A 27,439-nucleotide genomic window follows, 5' to 3' on the forward strand; every position below is an offset into this window, starting at 1 on the left:
AAAAGACCAAAACTGGTGAGATCTTTCTGAGCAATAAATACAAAATGTTATACTCAAGAAATGACAATCAAGGAAAAGAAGGAGTAGCCATAATATTCAACACAAAATATGAGGCTAATATTCTTGAATGGCAGGCAGTCTCAAGTAGAGTGATGTGGGCAAATATCAGAATGGAGAATTGGACAATGAGACTTATTTGTGCCTATGGTCCCACAGAAGGTTCTACAAAGGTAGAAGTGGAGGAATTTTTTGATGCTTTAGAAAAAGCAACTGACACAATGAAAAAGGAAAAGTTGGTCCTTGATGGGAATCTAAATAGCAGAGTAGGAAATGATTGTCAGACTACAAAAATATTTTAGGAAAATTTGAAATAAAGAGCAAAGCTAATAATAATGGCAAATACTTGTTGGATTTCTGCTCAGGACATGAACTGGTTATTACTAACACCATGTTCCAACATAAAAATGTGCACAAATTCACATGGAGAGAAGAAGCAAGGAATAAGAAAAGTCTCATCATCATCAAATTCCTGCCATGTACCCACAAGGGGTGTACAGGATATGACAGTACTACGTGAAAAAATTATATCATTACTAACTTCCTATCTACAATTTTCCTCCAAATCAGTCTGTTACTTGTCAAGACTCCAACATTATCAGATCTTATATTTCTATCTTCTAAGGCACTTTATACTGTATCAATCCACCTATATCTTGGTCTTCCTCTGCGTCGTTTTGCTGCCAACCCAGCAGAGAACACTTGTTTTGCTAATCTTTCCTCGCCCATTTTCTTTAAGTGACCATACCACCTGAGATTAGCTCTGCTAACGCATTCTTGGATGCTGACAATGTCAAGTTCTTTCCTAATATTCTCGTTTTTAATATGATATTGCCATTGATGCCATCTGTTCACGCCTCTCAGGACTCTCATACCTGCGGTCTCAAGTCTATGGTCAAGTATTTTACTTCTCACCCAGCTCTCAGATCCATAAGTTAAAACTGGTTTGAACACTGTCTTGAATACAGCTAATTAAGTGTTCCGACTAATTTCTCTCTTATTCCATATAAATTAATTCAATTGACTTCCCACCATACCAGCTTTGCTGATTCTGTTGTCTATTTCTATATTTAATTTACCATCTTCAGTAAAAATCGCACCTAAGTAGCTGAAATGTTTTACTTGTTTCACAGGTTCTCCATTCACAACACAGTTGACATTTTCAATGATTCTGCCGATTTTCATTGTCTTTGTCTTTTTATTGCTCACCTTCATATCTATTACAACAGCTACTGAATTTAGTCAGAGATTGCTGACTTGTAGCGGATTTATTTAGAAGTATAACATCATCCGCATAAAGCAAAGAGCTGACATTAACATCTTCAATTTTGATATCATGTTTAATACCGCTTTCCTTCATAATGTGATCCATATAGATAATGAATAACAGAGGGGATAATGTACATCCTTGTCTTACACCAGATTTAACATTAAACCATCTTCCTGTACTCCCTTCAATTCTAACTGCTGACTTACAACTCAAATAAAGACTAAGTATTGCTTGATATAATGCCCCATTGACACCATATAACTGCAGCATATTGAATAGCTTCTCTCTTGGCACCTTGTCATATGCCTTTTCCCAATTGACAAAACTTAAATACAGATCTTTGTTATATTCCCATGCTTTCTCGACTATTTGTCATAAAGTGAAGATCTGATCCTGACAGCCTCTGTTTGGCCTGAATCCAAAGTTAAAACTTTGGATTCAGGCCAAACAGAGACAAATGTGGAAGAAAAGCTTGTTCTTCACCAAGCTTTTCTTCCACAATTCTTCTCAACTGTTTCTCAAGTATACTTGCATAGATCTTGCCAGGAACACTCAGTAGGAAAATACCTCTGTAATTCTCACATTCAGCTTTATTTCCCTTTTTATATATGGGTACTATGAGAGCTCTACTGCAATCATCGGGAATTCGGCTCTCTGTCCAGGCTTTCTGAACTATGCAGTGCAGCCACTGTAAGACTCTTATACCACCATACTTCAACATTTCTGGTCGAATATCATCTACTCCTGCTGCCTTTCCACATTTCAAGCCTTTGATGGCTTTTTCTACTTCAAGTATGGATATGTATTCCTGACCGCATGCCTGGTCAGTGTTTTTTACCACTGTGCTGTCATCACTGCTTGTTTCATTTAGCAGTTTTTCAAAGAGTAATTCTCCATACTTCGAGGATATCTTTTTCTCCCGTTTTCATGTCACCTTTATCATCTCTAACTCCTTTTATAGCACTCTTTCCTCCATTCCTAAGCTTCATCAACAACCTCCAGAATATTTTGCCACCTTCTTGATATTTATTTTCTATATTCTTGCCAAAGTCCTCCCATGACTTTTGTTTAGCTAGTTTTACACAGTGTTTAGCATTCTTGCATTTGTCTCTATATTCTCTAAGAGCACAAGCTGACTTATTTGACAGGAACTTTTGATATGCTTTCTTCTTTTCCTTCACTGCCTCTTTAACTTCCTCTGTCCACCAGGGAATTCTGATTTTTTTTATCCTTACAGACAACCTCACCACATGTCTCTCTGGCAGAATCAATCAATGTTTTCTTCAGAGTTTGCCACTGAATCTTCAAGGTTTGATTCCTGTTCTCAAACTCTTTCATTTTTTCTTCAATAATCTTTGTGTATTTTAGTCTACAGTTCACATCTGAGAGCTGCTCAACTTTTATTTGCTTTAAAACTTTCTTACATGTTATTCTTTTCAATATGAAATTCAATTTTATCCTGCTCAAGACTAAACAGTGATCACTTCCAATTTCAAATCCTCTGTACACTCTGGTGACCTGCACCAGGGAGAAAACATCACTATCAACAATAACATAGTCAATAAGACTTTTCTTATTCCTAGCCTCTTCTCTCCATGTGAATTTGTGCACATTTTTATGTTGGAACATGGTGTTAGTAATAACCAGTCCATGTCCTGAGCAGAAATCCAACAGATATTTGCCATTATTATTAGCTTTGCTTTTTTTCCAAATTTTCCCAAAATATTTTTGTATTGTCTCACAATCATTTCCTACACTGCTATTTAGATCCCCAACAAGGACCAACTTTTCCTTTTTCATTGTGTTAGTTGCTTTTTCTAAAGCCTCAAAAAATTCCTCCACTTCTACCTTAGTAGAACCTTCTGTGGGACCATAAGCACAAATAAGTCTCATTGTCCAGTTCCCCATTCTCATATTTGCCCCCATTACTCTGCTTGAGACTGACTGCCATTCAAGAAGATTAGCCTCATATTTTGTGTTGAATACTATGGCTACTCCTTGTTTTCCTTGATTGTCATTGCCTGAATATAACATTTTGTATTTATTGCTCAGAAAGATCTCACCAGTTTTGGTCTTTTTTGTTTCAGTCTGGTACTTATCTAATTCCTCTATTATGTCGATCTGGTACTTATCTAATTCCTCAGCTAGCTCCATTTCTTTGCCATTCAGGCTTCTTACGTTGATAGTACCGATCTTTAACTCTGGTGATGTTGAGTTGGGGTTTGTTTTCAGATTTGTTCCAGTAGCTGATTTTTCGCTGTTCGACCTGGTTCCCTGTCGAAAACAACGGGGGCCTTGTTTAACCAGGCGATGCCCCAGCCGGCATGAAATTTTGTCATGTTTGACCATCATTTTCTTATTTTAGTTTAACCAATAAGAATACAATTTGGTCAGCTAAATCCCAAATTGCCAGCCCATCCTCGTTCGTTCAGTATCCAAGTAGATACCCGACAAGGTGCACCATGAGAAGGTGAGGATTGGACATTAGGTCCGAAGCCCTGGTCGGTTCTCCGCATTCCTTTAAAGGCTATGTGGAGGTCTCCTCTCAGTTATATAGCTTTGACCCTTATATAATCTTTCATATAATCTGACAACTCAATTATCTCATAAAAGTTACATAAAAGGGAAAGGAAAAAATGTGTTGTAAATTAACAGTACCAAAGTGAAAATACAATAAAAAATTATGCCCACAGGCTTAGTTAAATGCACTTTTATAACACCAACTAGTTTTTATGAATATATTTAGATAATTATTCATTTAAAATTGAATATCAAATACCTGATTCTCAAATGTTTGCCTCAGTGTATTTCCTGGAGTCGGCTCAAGCTCATCATTGTGAGCTTTTTCGATCACTTCAATCACATCATGCTTGGCTTTCTTGATAGTATTCTGAATATCAATATAAGTCTGTGGATCAGCAATTGTATCACCAATTCCAATTGTGTGTCCTTCTAGTAACAACCAGTTGTTAACCACTGTCTGAATATGGCCATAAAAGGCTCCTGCTACTTCATGTCCAAGTTCGGCAAACACAACATGCATCAGCGATCCACTAGCAGAGCCAACAGTTTTCTTACACACAATACCACTGATCAGTTGGCCATGTTCAATAAGAACCTAAGAATAAAATTAATACACATGTGAAACAGTTCAAAAAAATGTAATGATTCAACAATTTACTACAAATATACAGAGTGGACACAAATGATCGGAACTGTTTGAAACTCTTGCTTTAAAAAAAGCATAAAAAAAAACTAAACTAAATGCAAAAATTAAACTTGTACTACTGGAAAGAATCAGACTGTTTAGAATTGTGGCTGAAGAAACTAAGACAGTGCATTGTGTCTGTTAATTGTATGTGTTCTTTTGGTCAGTTTGCCTGCTTTGCAAGATGAAAGAACTAGTTTGCCATTTACTAGGAAAACCATACTATCTCTGCTGGTTTGTATTTTTTTGAATTACGTGAATTACAGCCAAAATATTTAAGTTTATAAGATCCATGTATTTCAACTGTTCATTGGGTTCTTCTGGCTTATCTGCCTGTTTTGCAAGATGAAAAATAAGTTTCTCAGCCACCTCTATATAAGACCAGTTAACTCACCCTCAGTTAATTCTTCCCATCCTAGAAATAATTTGAACCCAGATCTTTCCAACCAAAGAGGGTGCTAGCATTCTCCTTAGAAACAGCTGTCAGACACATGTTGTTTAGATAAATCCTTATTTTTAGTAAATATTGGTGATATTGTTACACATTAATGGTGATATCTTCTTTATTTTTGACTGTGTTGTTTAATCAAGACTATTATTATGCAATACTGTTTCAAGGTGTTCTACTTTTGGGGCACCAATGCATATGAGAAAAATACCACTCAAGACATCGATGTTGAATGTTATTAATATGCATGATTTAGTGCAATGTACTATGTGTTTAATGCATTTATTGTTGAGAGTGAACAGTTTGTGATTGAAGAGTGAAAATGAAGAGAATGTGTGTGAGAAATGTTTCGTGATCGAATGCAAGTCATGATTATGGAAGTGTTACAAAGAGAGAGAATGTAGCAGGAGCAGTGTATGATAGTATGCAAAATAGAAATGGGAGTTTCAAGGAAGTGAATGAAAGTAATAATGTGGATGATGAGATACCAGTGCAGAAAGTAATAGTATGCTCATGCAGACTCCTTAACTAGACAAAGCATGAGTGCAAGTGACCAGAGAAATAATTCACTTGTGGTATAGTAGGAAGGAGAAAGAAAAAAAAGTGAATGAGGCAAGCATAAGAGTGTGAGAACCTGGTAGAAAAGAGAAAGTATTACATGAGGATTGGATGATAAGAGGTATACTTAATGAGAAAGTGATGAAAGTGTGTTTTCCAGGTGCAAAGATAAAGGATGTTAGTGAAACTGTGAATCTGCAGAAGAAGGAAGTGACTGAGTTAATTGTTTTGGCATGTACAAATGTTTTGAAAGGTGAGAAATATGCAATGGGCAAGGATATGAAAGAAGTGCTGGAAGAAGAAAAAAGGAAGAGTAAGAAAATAAAGATTGTGGATCTGCTGCCTCAGTATGATGGGAGAGAATGGAGAAGGGCCATGACTGCTAATGAGAAGACTGTGCGGGAGGAATGGTGTGCAGTTTATAGATGTGTGGAGTAAATTAAATGGACAAAAAGACCTGTATATGTCTGATGGACTGTGCTTGAATGGTTTTGGGAGTTAGATACTTGGAGAAAGTGCTGTTCAGTGAGAGTTTGAATGTGCAAAATCAGGGAAACTAGAGATAGTTGGGAGAGGGGGAAGCAATCAAGCATGTGTCTAGCTATGCTGGGACAAAAGAGTGTGAGTATAGGAATGGCTATGAGGAAAGAGCCACCCCAGGGATAGATGAGTATGAGTGCAGGAACCATTGTGAAGATCTGGGTGCAGTTTCCCAGGTTTCGAATCTGAAAGGGCAGCTGTGGGCCCAAAGGTATTTGAAATGCATATAGATGAATGCCCAAAGTATAAGAAATACAGGAGAGGGGGGGGGGTTGGCATTGGTCAGCTCAAAATGGCCAAAAATTATTGGTACCACTGAGATCTAGTTGACAGATGTAATTACAGGGATAAAATGTAATGGATATTGCATTTTCAGAGAACACAGAGCAGGAAGAGGATCTTTATTAATGATAGCTGAAGAACTTCAAACGACAAAAATACAAATTAAGGAAAGGATATGGTTCTTTTGGGGCTGCCTGGTGTGAGAGGTCAAAAGAGAAAACATATTGTTGGGTAAGTGCAGGCTGAGCAATTGTCATGGGAGACGTCAATTATGGGGATATATATTGGAAGTAGGAAAGGGCACATGGCAAAATGGAATTTATATAGTTACTAAGGGATAATTACCTGAAAGAGCACATGATGGAGAGGACTAGGGATTTGAGAGTGTTGGATCAGGTAATAGTATCTAACTACAATAGCAGTTAGATAATCACTTTCTCTCTAATCAGAGAAAGTGATTATGTAGTCATGTTCTGGGAGGTTTGCTCAACATGTGGAATTTTCAGTCAAGAAAGAGTTATGTGGAACTACAAAGCTGGAGATTATGACAAACCAAGGTGGCAACTTGGAACAGTGCCATGACATAAGAAACTACATGGAATGAATATCATTAGTGCACGGGAATTCGATGAGTACTGTTTGAGAGAAGGAGTATCAGAATGCAAACCTAGGGTCAGGAGGCTAAACCAAGTAGAGATTAAAAAATATTAAGTGAATGAATAGCAATATAAAGCAGGAACTGCAAAAAGGAAGCACAGTGGAAGGAATAGAAACAAAAAGGTGATCAGCATGCTCATGGGCAATATAAGGCACAAGCTAAAAGGCCAACTAGCACGGTAAGGAAGACTAAAGTAGATTCTGAGGGAGCTAAGTAGGCCAAAGTAAATACACAAGAGTTTTTTCACTGTGTAGCAAGTAAGAGAAAGAATGATTATGGAAAGATAACTTGACTCGGTGTGCTGATGGTAGGAAAGTGACAGAAGCAGAAGAAATAGTTCAGTTACTAAATGATCACTATGTAAGGGTATATCATTCAGGTGGTGACTTTTGCAGTTACTGATGTGAGAATTGAGGTAGAAAAACTGGAGGTACTCAATATATTGAAAAAGCAATGTGAATACAGCAGTTGGCCTGGACAGAATGTCAGCTTGTGTGCTACAAGAATGTGCAAACTTGCACATTATTGCAGGATGAGTTAAATAAATTGGCAGTATGGGCAAAACATAATATGTCAATTAAAGTTGCAAAATGTAAGGTAATGAACTTCAGGATGAAAAGATTGAACACTCTGTATCATATTGATGGTACTGGATAACAGGAAATTGATGAGACTAGGGATATGGGGTTGATGTCGGATAGAGATTTGAAATTCCGAGGATTTATTGCAATGATTGGCAAAGTAGCTCAGAGGATTACTTGAATGTTGAACACACTGAGAAGTAAAGATAGGGAGGTTATTATCCCTCTCGATAAGACTATGATTTGGTCATATGTTGAATACTGTGCACAGATTTGATCACCTGCCTTTCTTGGGGACAGGATTCAGAGACAAGTGACAAAGCTGGCGACAGGTTTGTGGAATGCTCCCTATGAGGATAGATTGAAGTGTGTAGGTTGCAGAGTTTAGCTAATAGGCAGAGGAGAGGGAATATGATAGAAAATTATAAGTTATTAAAGGGATTCTACAAGATTGACACAAAAGAAATTTTTTCAATACATGAGGAGTAGGGGGAGAAAGGGTCGCACTTGGATGTTTTCTAAGAGTGTGGTTAGTAAGGGTGCGTATACTAGGTTCTTTACTTGAAGAGTGGTGAATGAGTGGAATGGATTGCCAGAGGTAATTGTGAGTGCCCCAACAGTGAATAAAGAGAGGCATGATAGGTATTGTGTGAATAATAGTTAAAGTGGGTCTCCCAAGATTAGTCTTGACTCCATGGAGATACTCATCTAAATAATAATAATAAAGGATGTCATTGATATCGACTGTAATGTGGAGGCTCCTGCAAAAAAACAACTTTATTCCCTCTATAAAATTTAAATATACTTAGTCACTGATCATTACTAATAAGGTATTACTGATTGGCGAATTGTTCTACAATATAAACAGGCATCACCAATGAATGAAAATCGCAAACATTTTTACAGCCAACTAAGTTTTTTTTTTTTTTTTTTAATGTAGAGATATTTTCAATCATTACTAATGTACTACAAATATTTACAAGATGCAAACTGTATATGCTATAATAGAAACTTGTAACCATAAACTTTGCACACAGATGACTGAGGCAAACTCCTGTCATCCCTCATTTAATAACAATAATCAATATGGATGTGTGCAGTCAGATGTGCCTTATGAAACAGACCCTTCGAGAGGTCACATTGAAGACTTCACAAATAAAAGACACATCTGAAAGAAACTAATACGCAACTTGCATCAAAAAACAAGTGATATATATAAATATTCAATATTTTACCGACAAGACAATATGATCTTTTAGAAGACCAATAAATTTGGAGATAAAGCATAAATTAGGTCAATAAACAAAACAAATCAATGGCAGTAACATAACAACATTATATGCAACCATACATAAATGATAACATGGGAAAAAGAGTACAAATTCAAACAATAATGGAAGATATAATAAAGAACTAGAAGAGTATAAAATTACAAAAAGAAAATCTACAATTAACATTTAAATTTCAAAATGTTATAATAGTTTAAACATTTCTTATCCAAAATCTTCATAATGAGCTAAATATAGTAATAAGTACCATTAATATATATACGGGTGGGTCCTCGAGTTACGTCGGAGAGCTGTTCCTACGGACCAACGTAAGGCGATTTTCGATGCAAGTCGGAATTACCATAGCCTAAGTTACTTACCTAACCTAAAACACCCTAAAGTCATATGTACAGGGTGTTCGGGATAAATTTGACATATTTATAATTAATTATATTTTTCCGTAAGTTACATGTATTAACACACACTTCTCTTCATTTAAAAGTTTGGACCCTTCTTCATTCATATACAAGATGTCAGAAAGGATGGATAGCTGGAACCCACCTGAATCATGGAAGAGAATAACTTGTATCATGATGATTCGTGCCCGCCATCAAAATAAGGATATTACGACTGCTGCCCAATGCTCCCTGAATACAGTAAAAACAATCAGGCATGAACTAGAGACTTGCAATGGTGACTACGAGGATGTAGCAAGAAGAAAGATCCCTAGCAGACGATCTGATTGCGTTCGTACAGCAGAATTCCTCGCAAATCTGCAGGAACAGGTGTTGAAGAACCCTGGCATTGGAATTCGGGCTTTGTTCGTGGAGTTGCTAACTGTAGTCAAGCCCTGGATAACAAGGGTAGCCAATGGTAGACCGTATGTATGGCAGCAGGATTCGGCCCCTTGCCACACCTCTGGGAAAAGTCAAAAATGGTTGTCTGAAAATTTCTACGACTTCACCAGTCCAAATGTTTGGCCTCCAAACTCCCCAGACCTTAACCCCATGGATTATTTTGTATGGGGCGCAGTTGAAAAAGACACCAATCGCACTTCCAGTAATACAAAAGCCCAGTTAATGGATAAAATTAAAACAGTTTTTGCGGCCCTTCCCAGGGAGACTGTAGCATCAGCTTGTTCGAGGTTCCGAAGCAGAATTGAAGCTGTGATCGATGCTAATGGTGGTTATTTTGAGTAAATCTTGTTGATAGTATTGTAATTAACTCTGCCTGTAATGTTTTTTTGTCAATTCATTAAATTTAATAGATACAAAGAAGATTTTCTTTTTCCTTACGAAACTGTCAAATTTATCCCGAACACCCTGTATATGTCAAGAAACAGAACTAGGCCATAGGAAAATGAAAGGGAGAACATAATTACTGTATAGTACAGGAAAATGACAAAAATGAAACTGTAATAAAAAAACAAACATAAAAATGAGAACAATCCAAAATGATAAATGAAACTACATTCTGTACAGGTGATTTAAAAAAAAAAAAAAAAAAAAAAAAATGAAAACAATTCTTTACCTTTTATCCTGTAGTTGGCTTGCACACTGGTAGGGGCATTGCAAGGAAGGAGAGACTGACTTAATGGAAGGAGGAGGCCGGAGAGTCAGGACAGGCTGCAGGTGCAACTGAAGAAGATGGAGAGGCTGGAAGAGGAACTGAAGAGACAGTTGAGGTACCAGCATCTGCTGCAGGCCTCTCTACCTTCGTGAAAAAACGTTCCAGGCTAGTCTGGAATGATACCATCCTCTTCTCCTCGTATATCTTCCTATAACAGTGCAGACAATCCATAACCCCTCGGAAGACTGTGTACCTAGCAGTGTTGGGACCTCAGCCTCAAACTTGGCCAGCCCCTCAGGAAACTCACCAGCTGCTTTATCATCATCACTAGCAGCTTCACCTTGCACCTTAAGGTTATGTAAATTGCCCCGAGCCTTAAACCGCATAAACCAACCTTTACTAGCATTAAACTCTTCACATGCACTCGTTTCCCCCCTTTCACTTTTCAATGCCTCATTAAGCATTGAAAAGTGAAAGGGGGGAAACGAGTGCAAGTGGTTTCCCCCCACTGAAAAGTGAAAAAAAAAAAAGGGGGAGGGGATGCCTCATCATTTCAATGCCCCTTCCAGCCAAAGAACAAGAAGCCTTTCCATCTCAATCATGAGCCTACTATGTTTTTTCATAATCACAGTCGATTTCATGGGTGCCAATCCTTTCACGTGTTCAAGGATGCGAACTTTATCCTTGATAATAGTCCTGATTGTGGTACGACTTAAGTTGAACGCGCAACCGATGTTCGTTGGCATTTTTCCTTTTTTTGGCCTTTTAATAATGTGTAATATCACTTCTAATGTAATGGCTTTTCTTCGACACACTGCCATCAGAAGAGTCTGCCTTATGTTTGGGAGCCATATTGAAGGGTAAAAAGTCACAAAAAACCACAAACACAAAAGTGAGAGAGCAGATGTAAACAAAGCACGCGGTACCCAAAGAGTGTATGCTGGGACCCAAGGGAAGCCACCTCTCCCAAACAAACGCAGCGTAACAGTGTATTCTTCTGCCATGCTCACAAACAAGTTCGCCGGCGACGTTCGAATTTTACATCATGCTGCTTCAAGTCGAAATTTATTTTTTAAATTATTTATGGGATTACCACCGTAAAGTCGAAACGACATATGCCAAGGACCCCCTGTATATATATATATATATATATATTAAAAAAAATTTTAGCAGTCAGTCAACTTTATAATGGGTCATCTCCAATTACGAAAAAGGAGGGACATAAATGATAAACAGCTAGCCTGCGTTAGTCAGCCTCATGGAGGTACTGACACGGGTGGTGCTAACATGTCATCTTACTAATTGCAAGATACAGAATTACTTTAATTTGAAGTTCAATTAAAACTTATGTCTAATAACAAACATAACTTTTAAATAAGAATTTATAGTTAAATAAATTAAAAAAAAACTGCTATCCTTTACAGCACTTCTGGTTTCCACTAGAGAGAGAAAGAGAGTTTTTCATCTTCTAATATTATAAAGAAAGAGTTGTTACTCTTCCAGAGAGAAAAGATAGTCTTTATTTCAAAGATGTTTAACCAGCAGAGATATGGACCAACTGGTTCCCAAGGTAAACATACAGATATAAGTGCTTCTCATAGCTCTAAGTCAAGAGCACAATGTATAGTAGTTTGATTTTGTTAACGTTACTTAGTGGTCAGCAACCTTTTATAATTGAAGAGCTATTTTGATAAAAATGGTATTTAACTGAATATTTTAAGAGCCAGATATGAAAAATAAATAAATAATGCAATAATAAAAATAAAACAGTGAAATTATTTTCTTTTACAATAGAGTTTGAACAAAACAAATTAGGTAAACAATTATATAACAAGAATGCAATAACAAAATATACATTTTATTCTCATTAATAAAACTACTGACAATAATTTTAAATGCGTATTTTGTTGAAGTTCTTACACAAATTTGTCAACATTTGGTAAATATGAAATAATTTGCAATCATGACAAACGGTTCACACTATTCAACTGGTTTCAACTTATTTATAATAAAATTAACGTTAGAAAATGCTTACTTATTGAAGTATTTACAGCTTTTGATTGCTGCCTCTACCTAACTCTGACAATCAAGCATGCTGTCTTTTTTTTTTTTTGGTTACCTATCACTAAAAATTGATTTCTTACATATTAAATTTATAAGAAATGTTCATAACACAAACTGGCTACTGACTAACAGATTTTCCAAAAGGTCTTGTAAGGACCTCCTGGAAAATCTGAGGATGAATTATCCATGCTCAATGCCAGAGATCCCCACTCACCATGGACCCACAACATGGATACTACTACCTGGAAAGCAAGACACTACACTATCACTCCAGACACTACATCAGCACCAAAGTAAGCCTTAGGCCCAGTCCCCAGACCATGGGGTAGGAAACCTTTACAACACTGTTGATCCCTGCAGGCAAGCCCACTAGCCAAATGATCATCCTGGCAATACTATTCACGACTGCCTGTCCCCTTTCTGGATGGACCCCAAGATGCACCCCTACGGCAAACACAGTGGCAAGGTGTTAGATTCCAATGAATGGAATCTGGAAGATAGACAGTAAAACATTCAGAAGAAGTAAAGTGAGAAATATGGAAAGAAAAGTAAAATATAAGAAAAGGTCCCTATCATTAATCAGAGGTCCTTCTATGTTGAAAAAAGAATCATGGTAAAGAGCCAAGAAGCTATTTTTCCGGCGACATAAATTAAGTTAAGGGGATAATTTATGTCGCCGGAAAAATAGCATCTTGGCTCTTTATCGTAGTAATAATAATATATGGGTACACCGGTCTGGCAATTCGTTAGTAGGGGTATATATGTAAGTTGGGTTCACTTAAATCAAATCCCCCCCCCCGCACAATATTTCTCTCCAGATTTATGCATCTGGGTAATATCAGCAATGATAGATGATTTAGGCCATTTTTCAGCATGATAAGGACAATCTAGTTAACTTCCATACCACCAAAATATACTTCCATCGTTCTCACAAAAAGGAAAAAAAAAAAAAAGATTTCAGTTATATCCCTTAGTTCATGACACCAGAACAGTATTCTGGTATCAGTATTTCAATTATGTATAGGAGAAAAACGGATTAAATTAAAAAACAAAGCTTGGATGGGGATGGGAGGATATATTCTAGCACTAATAGGGGAAATGAATTCTGAATCAAGAAAGTCAATCTGTCATGAAATGCAGTGAATGGCCAAAAAAGCAAGGGGCAGTCCAATTACAAGAAGTGGGCAGTTTGTTCTAAAAGGTCTCCACATCAGATTCCAATATGCTTGAAACGTTAAACCAAAAGGGATCCTGTACATGTCTGCAGTGGATAAAAAAAATATGAAGAGAAGACATCATATGCACCATGACATGCAGTCAATAGCTGAAGAAAACAGGCTACCCTCAGTTACACAGCAAGGAAGGTAGGTCAATAGCATTGGGCAGTACTCTGTGCCAGAACTTAGTGTCCTGGAAAAGCCAAAAGCGTTTGTACAAGTTTCTCAAACCTTTCCAATGTCATGTGTCTACAGAACATAAAGCTAATGATCTTGTCCATTATTTTGGATAGGACTTGAAGTGACAGCAATGGTGGCTTAATGACACTTTTATTTTGTAATGGACTGAATACAGACTTCCATCTGTAGAAGTACTGACTGGAACAGTACTGAAGAACATAGAAAAGTACAAAATAGGTGTTATTTGAAGGGCAGAACTTTTGAGAATAACTGGGATGAGGAAGGGATTATGATTAGGAAAAGAGGGCTATCTAGATTACTCAAGATTATTTAGATATCTTACTAAGAAAGATGCAAAGTCGCATAGTGCACTGAATATTTTGAATGTCTAGTTTGTTTGTTTGTGTGTGCGTGCACTCTTCCAGTAGGTTAATAATGCATCTTCTGCTTCAAGGTATTTGTGATGCATGAAATATTTTCCTTGAATTGTCTTGACATACAGAAAACAAGTTGAAACGGATGTTTCAACTTGTTTTCTGTATGTCAAGTTGGTACATGAGAATATGGAATGTAATCGGGTTAAAATCTTCATTGTAGCAAAATATATTTAACTCAATCAGAGCAAGCAAATTGTTTGAAAGAATAAATGTCTCGATTATATTCATTGTTACATTTATAAATTTACTACTGTTACAAAACCAGATTTCAACGCTATAAGATAAATGGAGTATTCTTTTCTTTTTGATACTCTCAATATAATAATTTCCAACTTAATTATAACAAAACATACTTTTGTATCACCAGGAGATATCCACTTGTAAGGACTATCATCTTCATCATCAGGATGAGTGCTGTGTGTTCTGATCAAATTTACATTATCAGGAATAATAAGAGAAAACAGCTGCTTTCCAGTCCATAAAGGCTTTGGCTTCAAAACAGCAGGCATTGGCATTTTACCATCCCATATAGGCAAAAACATTAACAAGTTCATCATTTGGTCCTGAAATGAACAATTTGATATATATATATATAATGTTAAGCCATTCATTCATAACATAAAACTTCATATTTAGCAATATACATCAATTCTGGAAGGGGAAAAAAAATACACACACACACACAATATTCACAAAGAACCTAAACTTATGAGGTGTTTAAGGGTTAAAGTTTAACTGAGAGAAGACCTCTACATAGACTTTAAAGGAATGCAGAGAAACAATAATTAACCTGGATACAGAATGAATGAGGATGGGCTGGCAATTTGGGATTTAGCTGAACAAATTGTAATCTTATTGGCTTAAACACAAATAAAATGATGGTACAACATGACAGAATTTCATGCTGCTGGGACGTCGCCTGGTTAAACAAGGCCACTGTCGTTTTCGCCAGGGAATCAGGGCAAACAGCAAAAAGTCAGTTACTGGGACAAATCCTGAAACACACTCCAACTCAACATCAGAGTTCAAGATTGGTACTATCAACATAAGAAGCTTGAATTAAAAGAAATGGAGCTGGCTGAGGAATTGGATAAGTACCAGATCAACATAATAGGGGTGAATGAAACATAAAAGACAAAAACTAGTGAGATCTTTCTGAGCAATAAATACAAAATGTTATATTCAGGCAATAACAATCAGGGAAAAGAAGGAGTAGCTATAGTATTCAACACTAAATATGAGACTAATCTTAATAAATGGCAGGTAGTATCAAGTAGAGTGATGTGGACAAATATCATAATGGGAAACTGGACAATTAGACATTTGTGCCTATGGTCCCATAGAAGGTTCTACTAAGGAAGAAGTGAAGGAATTTTTTGAGGCTTTAGAGAAAGCAACTGACACAATGAAAGAGGAAAAGTTGGTCCTTGTTGGGGATCAAAATTGCAGAGCAGGAAATTATTGTCAGACATACAAAAATATTCTGGGAAATTTCGAGAAAATAGCAAAGCTAATAATAATGGCAAATACCTGTTGGATTTCTGTGCAGGATATGGACTGGTTATTACTAACACCATGTTTCAACATAAAAATGTGCATAAATTCGCATGGAGAGAAGAAGCAAGGAATAAGAAAAGTCTCATTGACTATGTTATTGTTGATAGTGATGTTTTCTCCCTGGTGCAGGACACCAGAGTGTACAGAGGGTTTGAAATTGAAAGCGATCACTGTTTAGTCTTGAGCAGGATAAAATTGAATGTAATATTGAAAAGAATAACATGTAAGAAAGTTTTGAAGCGAATAAAAGTTGAGCAGCTCTCAGATGTGAACTGTAGACTAAAATACACAAAGATTATTGAAGAAAAAATGAAAGAGTTTGAGAACAGGAATCAAACCTTGGAGATTCAGTGGCAAACTCTGAAGAAAACATTGATTGATTCTGCCAGAGATGCATGTGGTGAGGTTGTCTGCAAGAATAAAAAAATCAGAATTCCCTGGTGGACAGAGGAAGTTAAAGAGGCAGTGAAGGAAAAGAAAAAAGCATATCAAAAGTTACTGGCAAATAAGTCCGCTTGTGCTCTTAGAGAATACACAGACAAATGTAAGAAAGTTAAACACTGTTTAAAACTAACTACAGAAAAGTCATGGGAAGACTTTGGCAAGAACAGAGAAAATAAATATTCGGAAGGTGATAAAATATTCTGAAGGCTGTTGAAAAAGCTCAGAATTGGAGAAAGAGTGCTGTTAAAGGCATTAAAGATGATAAAGGTGACATGAAAACTGGAGAAAAAGATATCCTTGATGTATGAAGTAATTACTTCATTAAACTGCTAAATTTTTTGTTGCTAAAATTACTAAATTAAATAAGCAGTGACAAGTGGTTTAAAAAAAAAAAACACTCAACAGGCATACAAATCTATACTTGAAGTAGAAAAAACAATCAAAAGCATGAAATATGGAAAGGCAGCAGGAGCAGATGATATTCAACCAGAAATGTTGACGTATGGAGGTATAAAAGTCTTGCAGAGGCACTGCATAGTTCAGAAGGCCTGGATAGAGAGATGAATTCCAGATGATTTGAGTAGAATTCTCATGGCAATCATATATAAGGGTGGCCTGAAAAGTTCGCAGCATAACAATGAAAAAGCGAATTTATAATTTCAAAATTATTTTTTGTTTTCAACATATTCTCCCTTAAGACTAATACATCTATTCCAGCGCCATTATCCCGTCCCTGTAGAGTGGTTCTCAGCAAGATCTGCAAAATAGCACTCTACAGCTGCAATCACTCCTTGATTCGAAGAAAAATGCTGACCAGCGAGAAAGAGTTTCAGTTTTGGGAAGAGATAGAAGTCAGAACCAGCCAAATCTGGGGAATAGAGCAGATGTTCCAACAATTCATAGTGCAGATCCCTTAATTTTCCCATTGCCAAAGCACCTTTGGAGGATGGTGCATTATCCTGATGAAAAATGATTTTTTTCTTCTCAAAACGGGTATTTTCTCATATATTTTGTCATCTAGTCTGGTTAAACGATTGGAATAATATTCCTCGGTTATTGTTTTACCCATTTCAAGATAATTAATAAACAAAATACCTTTTAGCAGCCCAAAACACCAATGCAATGACCTTTCCTGATGATTCAACAGATTGTCTTCTTTGATGTTGAACAAATTGCTTCTGCCAACTGTGTTGACTGCTGTTTGGATTCTGTTGTATAATGGTAAATCCAAGTCTCATCCATAGTAATAAACAGATGCAAAAAATTAGTTTTATTCTTGTTAAAATGCTCCAAGCACTGTTCAGAGATTTTCATGTGAGTGCATTTTTGATCCGTTATAAGCAAACATTGAAACCATATTACGCAAAGATATTCATTTGCAATTCATGCAAAATATATCCAACAAGTTCTTTAGAAATGCCTATAGTCTCGGCAATTTCACGCACTGTGACTCGCAGGTCATCCAATACCGTATCATGCACTTGATCAATGATTTCTGGTGTAGTTACACTTTTTGGATGTCCTTCAAGTGGATCATCTTCAAGGCTGATATGGCCACGTTAAACTCGGCAGCCCATTTCTTAATTGTGAAAAATGAAGGAGAAGAGTGCCGTAAACTTTTATGAACTTCGAATGAATTTCTTTTGCCGTTAAACGTTTTTTTACAAAGAATTTTATAACCTCACAATACTCAATTTTATCCATTTCAAGGGATACAGACAACACTTTTGTTTCAAACGGCTGTATAAAACAAACTACTCGATAGAATGACTTGCAATTTCACATGGATGTTTATGACAGATATACCAACTTAGAAAAACAAAATCTTGCCAATACTATTGCTATCTATGGTCGAAGGCGAGAATTCTTCAGACCACCCTCATACAAAAAGGGAAATAAAACTGAATGTGAGAATTACACAGGTATTTCCCTACTGGGTGTTCCTGGTAAGATTTACGCAAGAATACGTGAGAAGGATTGTGGATGAAAAGCTTGGTGAAGAACAAGCTGGATTCAGACCAAATAGAGACTGTCAGGATCAAATCTTCACTTTATGACAAATAGTTGAGAAATCATGGGAATATAACAAAGATCTGTTTTTAAGTTTTGTCGATCTGGAAAAGGCATATGACAAGGTGCCAAGAGAGAAGCTATTCAATAAGCTGTAGTTATATGGTGTCAATGGGGCATTATATCAAGCAATACTTTGTCTTTATTTGAGTTATAAGTCAGCAGTTAAAATTGAAGCATGGGAAGATGGCTTAATGTTAAATCTGGTGTCAGACCAGGATGTACATTATCACCTCTATTATTCATTATCTATATGGATCACATTATGAAGGAAAGTGGTATTAAATATGATATCAAAATTGGAGATGTTAATGTCAGCTCTTTGCTTTATGCAGACCGTGTTATACTTCTAAATAAATCCGCTACAAGTCTGCAAGATTCTCTGTCTAAATTGAATAACTGTTGTAATATATATGATATGAAGATCAGCAATAACAAGACAAAGACAATGAAAATAGAAGCACTGAAAATATCAACTGCATTGTGAATGGAGAACTTATAGAACAAGTGAAACATTTCAGATACCTAGGCACAATTTTTAGTGAAGATAGTAAATTAAATATGGAAATAGACAACAGAATCAATAAAGCTTGTATGTCAGGAAGTCAACTGAATCAATATATACGGAATAAGAGAGAACTTAATGAAAACACTAAATTAGCTATATACAAGACAGTGCTTGAGCCAATTTTAACTTATGGATCTGAGAGCTGGTTCACGAAAGATTGGAGACCATAGACATGAAGGTCCTGAGAAAGATTATAGGCATGAACAGATGGCAATATCATATTTAAAATGAGGATACTGGAAAGAACTTGACATTGTTAGCATCCAGGAATGTGTTAGCAAAGCTAATCTCAGGTGGTATGGTCACTTAAATAGAATGGGAGAGGAGAGATTAATAAAACAAATGTTCTCTGCCTTGGGTGCTTAAGGGTCAAAGCTATATAACTGAGAGGAGACTTCAACACAGCCTTCAAAGGAATGAGAGAACTGACCAGGGCTTTTGAATTAATGTCCAATCCTCACCTTCTCGTGGTGCAGACTGTTAGGTATTTACCTGGATACTGAACAGACGAGGATGGGCTGGCAATTTGGGATTTAGCCGACCAAATTGTATTCTTATTGGCTTAAACCAAATTTTCAAGTGATGGTACAACATGACAGAATTTCATGCTGCCTGGGGCATCACCCGGTTAAACAAAGCCCCCATCATTTTTGCCAGGGAACAGGGCAAACAGCGAAAAGTCAGCTACTGGAACAAATCTGAAAACACACCCCAACTCAACATCACCAGAATTAAAGATCGGTACTATCAACATAAGAAGCCTAAATGCCAAAGAAATGGAGCTAGCTGAGGAATTAGATAAGTACCAGATCAACATAATAGGAGTGACTGAAACAAATGAAGATAGCAGAGATGAGAATGCTTAGGTGGATGTGCAGTGTGACCAGAAAGGATTGTCTGAGAAATGACTATGTAAGGGGAATTGTGAAAGTTATGTACTTAGGAGTGAAGATATACAGGAAGCAAGGTTGAGATGGTTTGGTCATGTGATGAAGAAGAAGGATGAATATGTGGTAAGGAAGGTCATGCAGATGGATGTGCAGGGGAGGAAGAAGTGTGGCTGTCCAAAGAAGAGATGGAGAGAGCTGGTGGAGGGGGACTTGAGGATGAAGAACTTGCATGTGGTTACAGCCCAAGATGGGAGGATATGGAAGGGGCTCACTGAGAACAGCGACCCTACTTAAGAGGGACAAGCTGCAGAAGAAGAAGATTTAAGATATCAACAATCTCCTCCTCTGGTGTTACATCATTAGGTAAACCTTGTCCCTCAAGCAATACTTCTTCATTTGACTTTATCCCTTTTGACCAACTATAATTTTTTTTTTTTTTTTTTTATTAATCTTGGTATTCCTAGTTAGCTATAATTCAAATTCCACTCTACAATTTTTAATAATAATTTAGTCAGTTCTAGTTGTTGCTTATATCTATTATATTCGATAGCCGATATATCACACTTAATAGTGAATCTGGTAGAGCCCATGTTTATTATGACATTTACTTCTTCTAGGACACAGTATCTGTAGCTCAGCTGGTTTTGAATCCTATCTAGGAAGCAAGGCTTTATTAAGGATTATTTTTAACCAAAGGTAAGTTAGCTGATCTCATACAGAACAGGAAAATTCCCTTTCCCTTTCCAAAACTCAGGTTTCTGGGTGGAGGAGTATCTTGCAAACCAACCAGAAGAACAAATGCATCTGACAGTATAATACATGTGCTGATGGATTGGTTGGTTATAGTTTATTTGGCACAAAGACAACACAGGTCATACTGTGCCATACTAAAGGTTACAACATTAGCATTTACAGAAAATTGTAAACAATATGTCTGTACAAAAATCTAGTTCCACAAAGCAGCATCTACAGATAAACAGAACTGCTGCAGAGGGCACAGCAACACACAAGGTCAGAGGTTATTATGGTAGTACAAAAATAGTTAACACACAAAATATGAAACACCAAGCCAAGGAATGCAGTATACCTACATATATGTAAAATTATAACAGATGCTTTTACAGCAGTAGAAAAATAGGCAAAAAGGGATTATTATATAATATGCATGGATGAAAATTAAATTTAGCAATGCAGTATAAACAGAATTTAGCAATACATATAAACAGAATTACTAGAAGGTACACAAATAGACAAGGTGTCATACAGATGCAGACACAAAATTTATGTTAAGCAATGCAGTATCTACATATAAACAAAATTACTGCAGAGGTTTCAGCAGTAGATAACAATACAGGTTAACATATGCATTTACAAAACAAGTCAAGGAAAGCAGTATCAACATATAGTAAGATTACAACAAATGTTATTATACTAATACATAAAGAGTCAGAAAGGAATTATTATATAGAATATATGCATAAAAATTAAGTTTAGCATTGTATTTACATATTAGCAAAATTACAACAGGGTGACACAAATATACAAGATCAAGGCCTACAGTAATACATAATGGTCAAAATTTAAATGAATAATATGTATGCATAAAAGTTATGTTAAGCAATATAGTATTTACATATAAACGAATTTACGGTGAAATGTGTTTGTACAAATTAATTCTTTCTAAAAAATTAAAACATGCAAATCTGCCTGAGTCTGCTAACATTTCCCTGAGTGTATTGGCTTGGTTAGATAGGTGAAAATTTCATTCCTCTCTCGTGTAAATTGTTGACACTCTACCAGACTATGATAAATAGTGAGACATGTATTGCATTTTTCACATATGGGAGGGTCATCAGCTCTCAGTAAATAAGAATGCGTAAGGTGACTGTGACCTATGCGGAGACTAGCAAGAACAACCTCCTCCCTTCTCTTTGTACGTTGACTAGAATGCCAGTGCTTAATTTCAGGTTTAATGTCATATAATTTGTTTGTCAATGTTTCCTGCCATGTTGACTCCCACTGAGCAATTAGCTTTGATCTTATAAGCTGTCTGTAATCTGTATATGGAAATGTCAAATAGTATATGGAAAAGGTATGAGATGATTTAGTAGCTGGACCTGCAGCTTCATTTCCCTTAATTCCAATGTGGCTGGGAATCCAGCACAACTGAACATCAAAATTAAAGATTTTCATTTTGTGAAGCAGGTGTAACACTTCATAAAGTACTGGATGTGATTATACACAGGAGAGGAGATAGCCTTTAAAGAGCTAAATGAGTCTGTATAAATTATACACTTCTGGTAGCAGTTTTCTTTTATGTGCACAAGTGCAAGCTGAATGGCATGTAACTCTGCTGTATAATTACTGCAGTCTGGTAGGATCCGATTTGAGATAATAATGTCAAGAAACACAGCAGCACCGCCAACAGAGGTATTAGTTCTTGAACCATCAGTATAGATTGGTAAGAAATCAACGTGTGCTGCTCTGTGTGCATTAAACAATTGCAGGTAGATGGATGATGGAGTATAAGGTTTCTGTAGCTGACAAAGTGAGAGGTTGCAGGATGGTGTGCAAACCTGCCACGGAGGGATGATGTTATGTTTAGTGCAGCTAATGTTGTCAACATTTATACCAACAGCTTGCACAGTTTCTTTAACTGCATACCAAAAGGTTGTATAGCAATCTGACGCGTGTGATATTGAGCTTCCCAATACAGAGAGAAGACACTAGTCCATGTAGGATTATCTGGGAGAGATTTTATTTTTAGGGCATAATTAGAGATAACTGTTTCTGTCGAAGTGATAGAGCCAGTTCATTTGCTTCAACATAAAGACTTCGAGTGGGTGATGTGCAAAAGGCACCAGCAGTTATCCGTATACCCTGATGACTGATGGAATCCAACCATCGTAGGTTACTCTGTCTTGCCGAACCATAGACTTGGGACCCATAATCCAGCTTTGAACGTATAAAGATGGAGCAATGAAGCTAGATCAGCACCCCACTCAGTAGAGGATAGAGTGCGAAGGAGGTTCAAAGTTTTTTTGCACTTTTCTCTTAGTTGACAAATGTGTGCTAGAAATGTAAGTTTTCCGTCAAAGATGAGTCCCAAGAACTGGGTTTCTATAGCTATTGGAATAACAGTATGTCCCATTCTTAATTCAGGATCTGGGTGATGAGTGCATTTTCGAGAGAAGTGTACACAGACACTTTTTTCTGTTGAAAACCTAAACCCATTTTAAGAGCCCACAGAGAGACATGATCAATCGCTTGTTGAAGTTGTCTTTCAATTACCCTCATGTTACGTGAGTGACAGTAAATTGTGAAGTCATCAACATATAGAGCATTGTTTACAGTGCGAGGAAGCTGTTCAATGATTGAGTTAATTTTAATAGCAAAAAGGGTCACACTTAAGACAGAGCCTTGGGGAACACCCTGTTCTTGATGATATGGTCAAGATAGCGTACTTCTCACTCTGACTTGGAAAGTTTGCCTGGACAGAAAGATTTTAATAAATACAGGGAGGTGTCCTTTGAGACCTAGGTTATAGAGGTCTTTTAATATGCCATATCTCCAGGCTGTGTCAAAGAAAACTGAAACGAGATGTTCTCGCTTCAGAAATGCATCTCTTATGCAAGTTTCTAAACCAACCAAATGGTCTTAAGTTTAACAATTTAAACCATTAACCATTTTCTCTAGTATCTTACAAAGACAGCTGGTCAGAGCAATGGGTCGATAATTATTTGCTTGTATTGAATCTTTTCCTGGTTTTGGGATAGCAATGACAATTGACTTATGCCAAGAATTTGGAAACATTTCCTCTGCAAGTATTCTATTGTATAATAAGAGAAGATCCATAGAAGATGATGGTAGATGTTTTATCATTTCATAATGGATGTCATCAGGCCCTACTGCACTATGGTGAGATTGTAGGAGAGCTCTTTTTAGTTCCTCCTTAACAAATGGCTGATTATATGGCTGAAGAATGTTGGTAGAAAAATTAAGCCTTTGTTTCTCTTGCTGCTCTTTAGTATTGAAAATTCAGGAGAATATGAAGCTGTTGCTGAGATTCTAGCAAAAGTTTCTCCCAAAGTGTCTGCAATAGCTTTGGAATCAGCAATAACTCCATTATGGTCTAAGGTAGACAAACAATGTGTACTATATCTGCCTTTCGTTTTCCAGATTTTATCCCATACAATTTTTGGACTGGTCATTTGATTAACTGATGTAGTAAATTGGATTCATGATTGTTTTTGACTCTGACGTCTCACCGTGCTTTGGCTCAAGCACGCGTGAAAGCTATTAAGTTTGATGTGTTGGGGTATCTACAAAATATGCCCCATGCTCTGTGTTGATCTTTTTTGGCTGTCTGACATTTTGGGTTCCACCAAGGCTATGGATAGAATGGAAACCGAGATGATGATAAATTGAACATACTGTAACAAGAAATCCCACAGAGAGCCGAATCGCTGCTTCCAGAGTAGTATTAAGCTGCACATAGTGGAAAGGAATATGACTGGCCACTAGGATAGCTACTCCTCAATGAGCAAGCACGATCACCTCCAGTTCTGTCCTTACGTGCAACAGTGAAATTGCTAAAGGTACGATCCTCAATGGGTCTAAAGTATGTTTCCTGTAGACAGAAACAGAAAGGTATGTGTTTCTGCAACAACATCTTGATATCATCGATATTCTGGCTAATCCCACGACAGTTCAATTGTAAAAATTTTCCTATTGTCTTGATTTTATTGACTTGTCTGGTTTTTGGGAGGTTGAGGATTTACGTTTGTCAGATTTATATTTATCCATTGTTTTAGGGAAGTATGGACGGCCAGTTACCATCTCTTCCTCTGGTAGAGTGTTCAAAATATCAAATGCGTTAGGGTCAGTTGGTAGGTATAGTTTACTTTCAGTGGTTACCAAGGTATCCATTTTTTCTGTGTGAGTGTCTGGTGGTTTATCTTTGAGTGATATCTCCGCCATAATTTTTTTGATAGGTGAGTTTTCATCGACTGGGACCATTTTTGAAGTTGTCTCTGGAGTAAGGCCATAGGTCTTGGGATTAATGCGCTCAACAGAGAAGCACTTGCAATCATAAAGTTCAGGTATGGTGAAATTATCAGATAGTGGAACAGACATATGTTGGAGTTGCTGTTGGCACTTTTTTAATTGTTACTTTTTCAGCATAAAAGGATCTCAGAACAAATGTAATGGTGGCCAGTTTTCTTTTTGCCTGACAGTTGACACATTTAGCTTTTTTTGCACAACAAGATTTGTTATCATGTTCTTTACTACCACATCAGGCATAGGTAGTAGAACCACGACAGGCAGTTTGGACATGTCCAAATCTCTGACTTTTAAAGCATCTCAGCGGGTTAGGGATGTACATTCTAACAGGACAGCTGAGATACCCTGCTTTTACAGATATCTTAACAGTTTTGGGAGGTCCTGCCAGTCCTTCTAAACCTTTTTGAATAAAGAAGGGTGACATTTTCCCAATTGGTTTTTCACCAGTTGCATGAATGATTAAAAAGGTTGGTACATTTATGTTAGTATCCGATATTTTTTGTTTCTTGCTTCTGTTTCCATATGCTGTATCTACAGTATCAGTACTTGGTTGGGACTTTATTAGGGTCCCTGAAACATTTGAGGATGAAGGATTCATGCTTAAGGAGTTTTTAGCTCGGTGCCAGAGCTCTTCCCCCACCACGGAGCCACACATGGATGCCCACTACCCAGCAAGCCAAGACTGCGCTCAGGAGTGGAACGCCAGGGCTACCCTGGACCAAGGGGTGAGAGACTTACTGCAACACCATTGATCCTTGCAGGCAAGCCCACTAGCCAATTGATCCTGGCTGGGCCATCCAGGACAGCCCATTTTGCTGAAGCAGGGGCCAAAGTAGTGCAAGACTACCAGGATCCCCCCTTTCCGGATGTCCACGGATCGCACCGCATGGCAAACACAGTGGCAGGGCGTTGGATCTCAGTGATGGTAGTCTCGAAGAAAGGATAGTGAAAAAGACTCAGGAGAAGCAGAGCCAAGATTATAGGAAGTAAAGCAAAGAAAAATAAGAAGAATGAAAAGGGCCAGTACCATCACTGGGAGGTCCCCTCCACCACAAACAGGTGCCCTACATGGAGGGATGGTGCTGATAGGAATAACCACTTTATCAGAACATTAATTAGGTTTCAAAGAAGACAAATTTTCTAGGCTGTGGCAGGCCATCCATTCATTCTAACACACAATGGGGAAAATGGGAATTTTTCTATTAAATAAGAGCAATATACCATTTTTCCAGAATGGGAGGTTATTGTTAGAAAATGCAATACTGAATTTCCATATTAATCTTTCTATACTCTGTATCTTCCTTGTTGGCTGTTTGCAATGTCCTGTTTCTGAAGCATCTGATTTCATCTTTTAGACTGCTAACATTAGTGTCATAATTATTACTCACCACATGTAATGAGTTTGCAAGATTCACCATAGGAAGACATCCTGCACCTCATAACTACCAACACATTTTCTTGTATAATGAAACCTGTGGAGTATCCATAACTAGATATGGATACTCCACCGGTTTCCGTAACCAGAATAACATGTATATCACAGTAAAATAAATTTTATTATGTAAATATTTCATTTTATGCATTATAAGACATCATCAGTAAATTAGTGAACAACAGGAATTGAATTAAAAAACAGTAACATACAAAGTATGCTACAATACAAAGTACCATGTTTGTGTAACCTGTCTCATTATGGACAAATTGGAAGTTTGTCCATAATGAGACCGGTATATAAACGTGTCGCTGAACATCAAGACCACATTTGTCTTATCAAACCTTACAAAGAATGTTTATATAGAAAATGCTGAAGCCCTACTTTATAGACCTAATCCTTATCGTAACAACTGCCTCATTATTCCAAGTTTGGGAAATTGTTATCCTCAATTGTATTAAATAAATTTATCTCATATATTTTAATTTAATTTAATTTCAGTCCAGTAGTTTTAATCCATTAACACACAACTGTATACTCATAGAGATTCCACTTTAAGCATGTGCACTACTGTTTTCTAATTCAATTCCTATTGTTGTTCGCTAATTGTGCTGATATTGTTGTTATATCTTCTTTTTCTATATTATTCCCTTTTAGATTTTTAGGTTAGTCTATACTTAACTCGTTGTTCTTTTAAATCTTTCCCTTTTTTAAACAAGCAATATCTTTGGTCGCTCTTAAGTTTAATCACATGTAGGATACTTAATGATTAGGGCTTTGTCCTAGAATGAGACGCGGCCATTAAACATATCTTCTGAGACAGTCCACCTGATAAGCATTGACAAAATTTATTTTTTAACTGCATCAGCCAATACCGAGGATAGATGAGACTCTTATCCACGATGGCTCTCTCAGAGTGATACACAGTAACTAAACTACAATAAATATCTTCACTATATCCTTACATACAGTCATGGTCCACTTTATTAGATTATACACCTGAGTTCTTCCCACTAAGTTCGATAATATTTTTATGAGTGGCTGTTTGAATTCATATACTAAACCAGATCAGGCAGG

The 27,439-nt window shown here is 36.8% G+C and overlaps 1 protein-coding gene across 1 annotated transcript in view; it reads right to left on the bottom strand.

The window, feature by feature from the left end:
- The window catches only part of Polr2A (RNA polymerase II subunit RpII215), a 224,370-nt gene that overhangs the window by 106,545 nt on the left and 90,386 nt on the right, over positions 1 to 27,439 (bottom strand). Inside the window, exons 10-11 of the mRNA XM_090413957.1 lie at positions 14,691 to 14,900; positions 4,107 to 4,445 (exon numbers count right to left, since the gene is read on the bottom strand). Of these exons, the coding sequence (XP_090270083.1) occupies positions 4,107 to 4,445; positions 14,691 to 14,900 (549 nt within the window). The remainder of the gene's footprint in view (positions 1 to 4,106; positions 4,446 to 14,690; positions 14,901 to 27,439) is intronic.

Source organism: Typopeltis vanoorti, chromosome 24, assembly GCF_054136105.1.
Source record: "Typopeltis vanoorti isolate ZY-2024b chromosome 24, IOZ_Tvanoo_1.0, whole genome shotgun sequence".
In the NCBI taxonomy this organism is placed as follows: domain Eukaryota; kingdom Metazoa; phylum Arthropoda; class Arachnida; order Uropygi; family Thelyphonidae; genus Typopeltis; species Typopeltis vanoorti.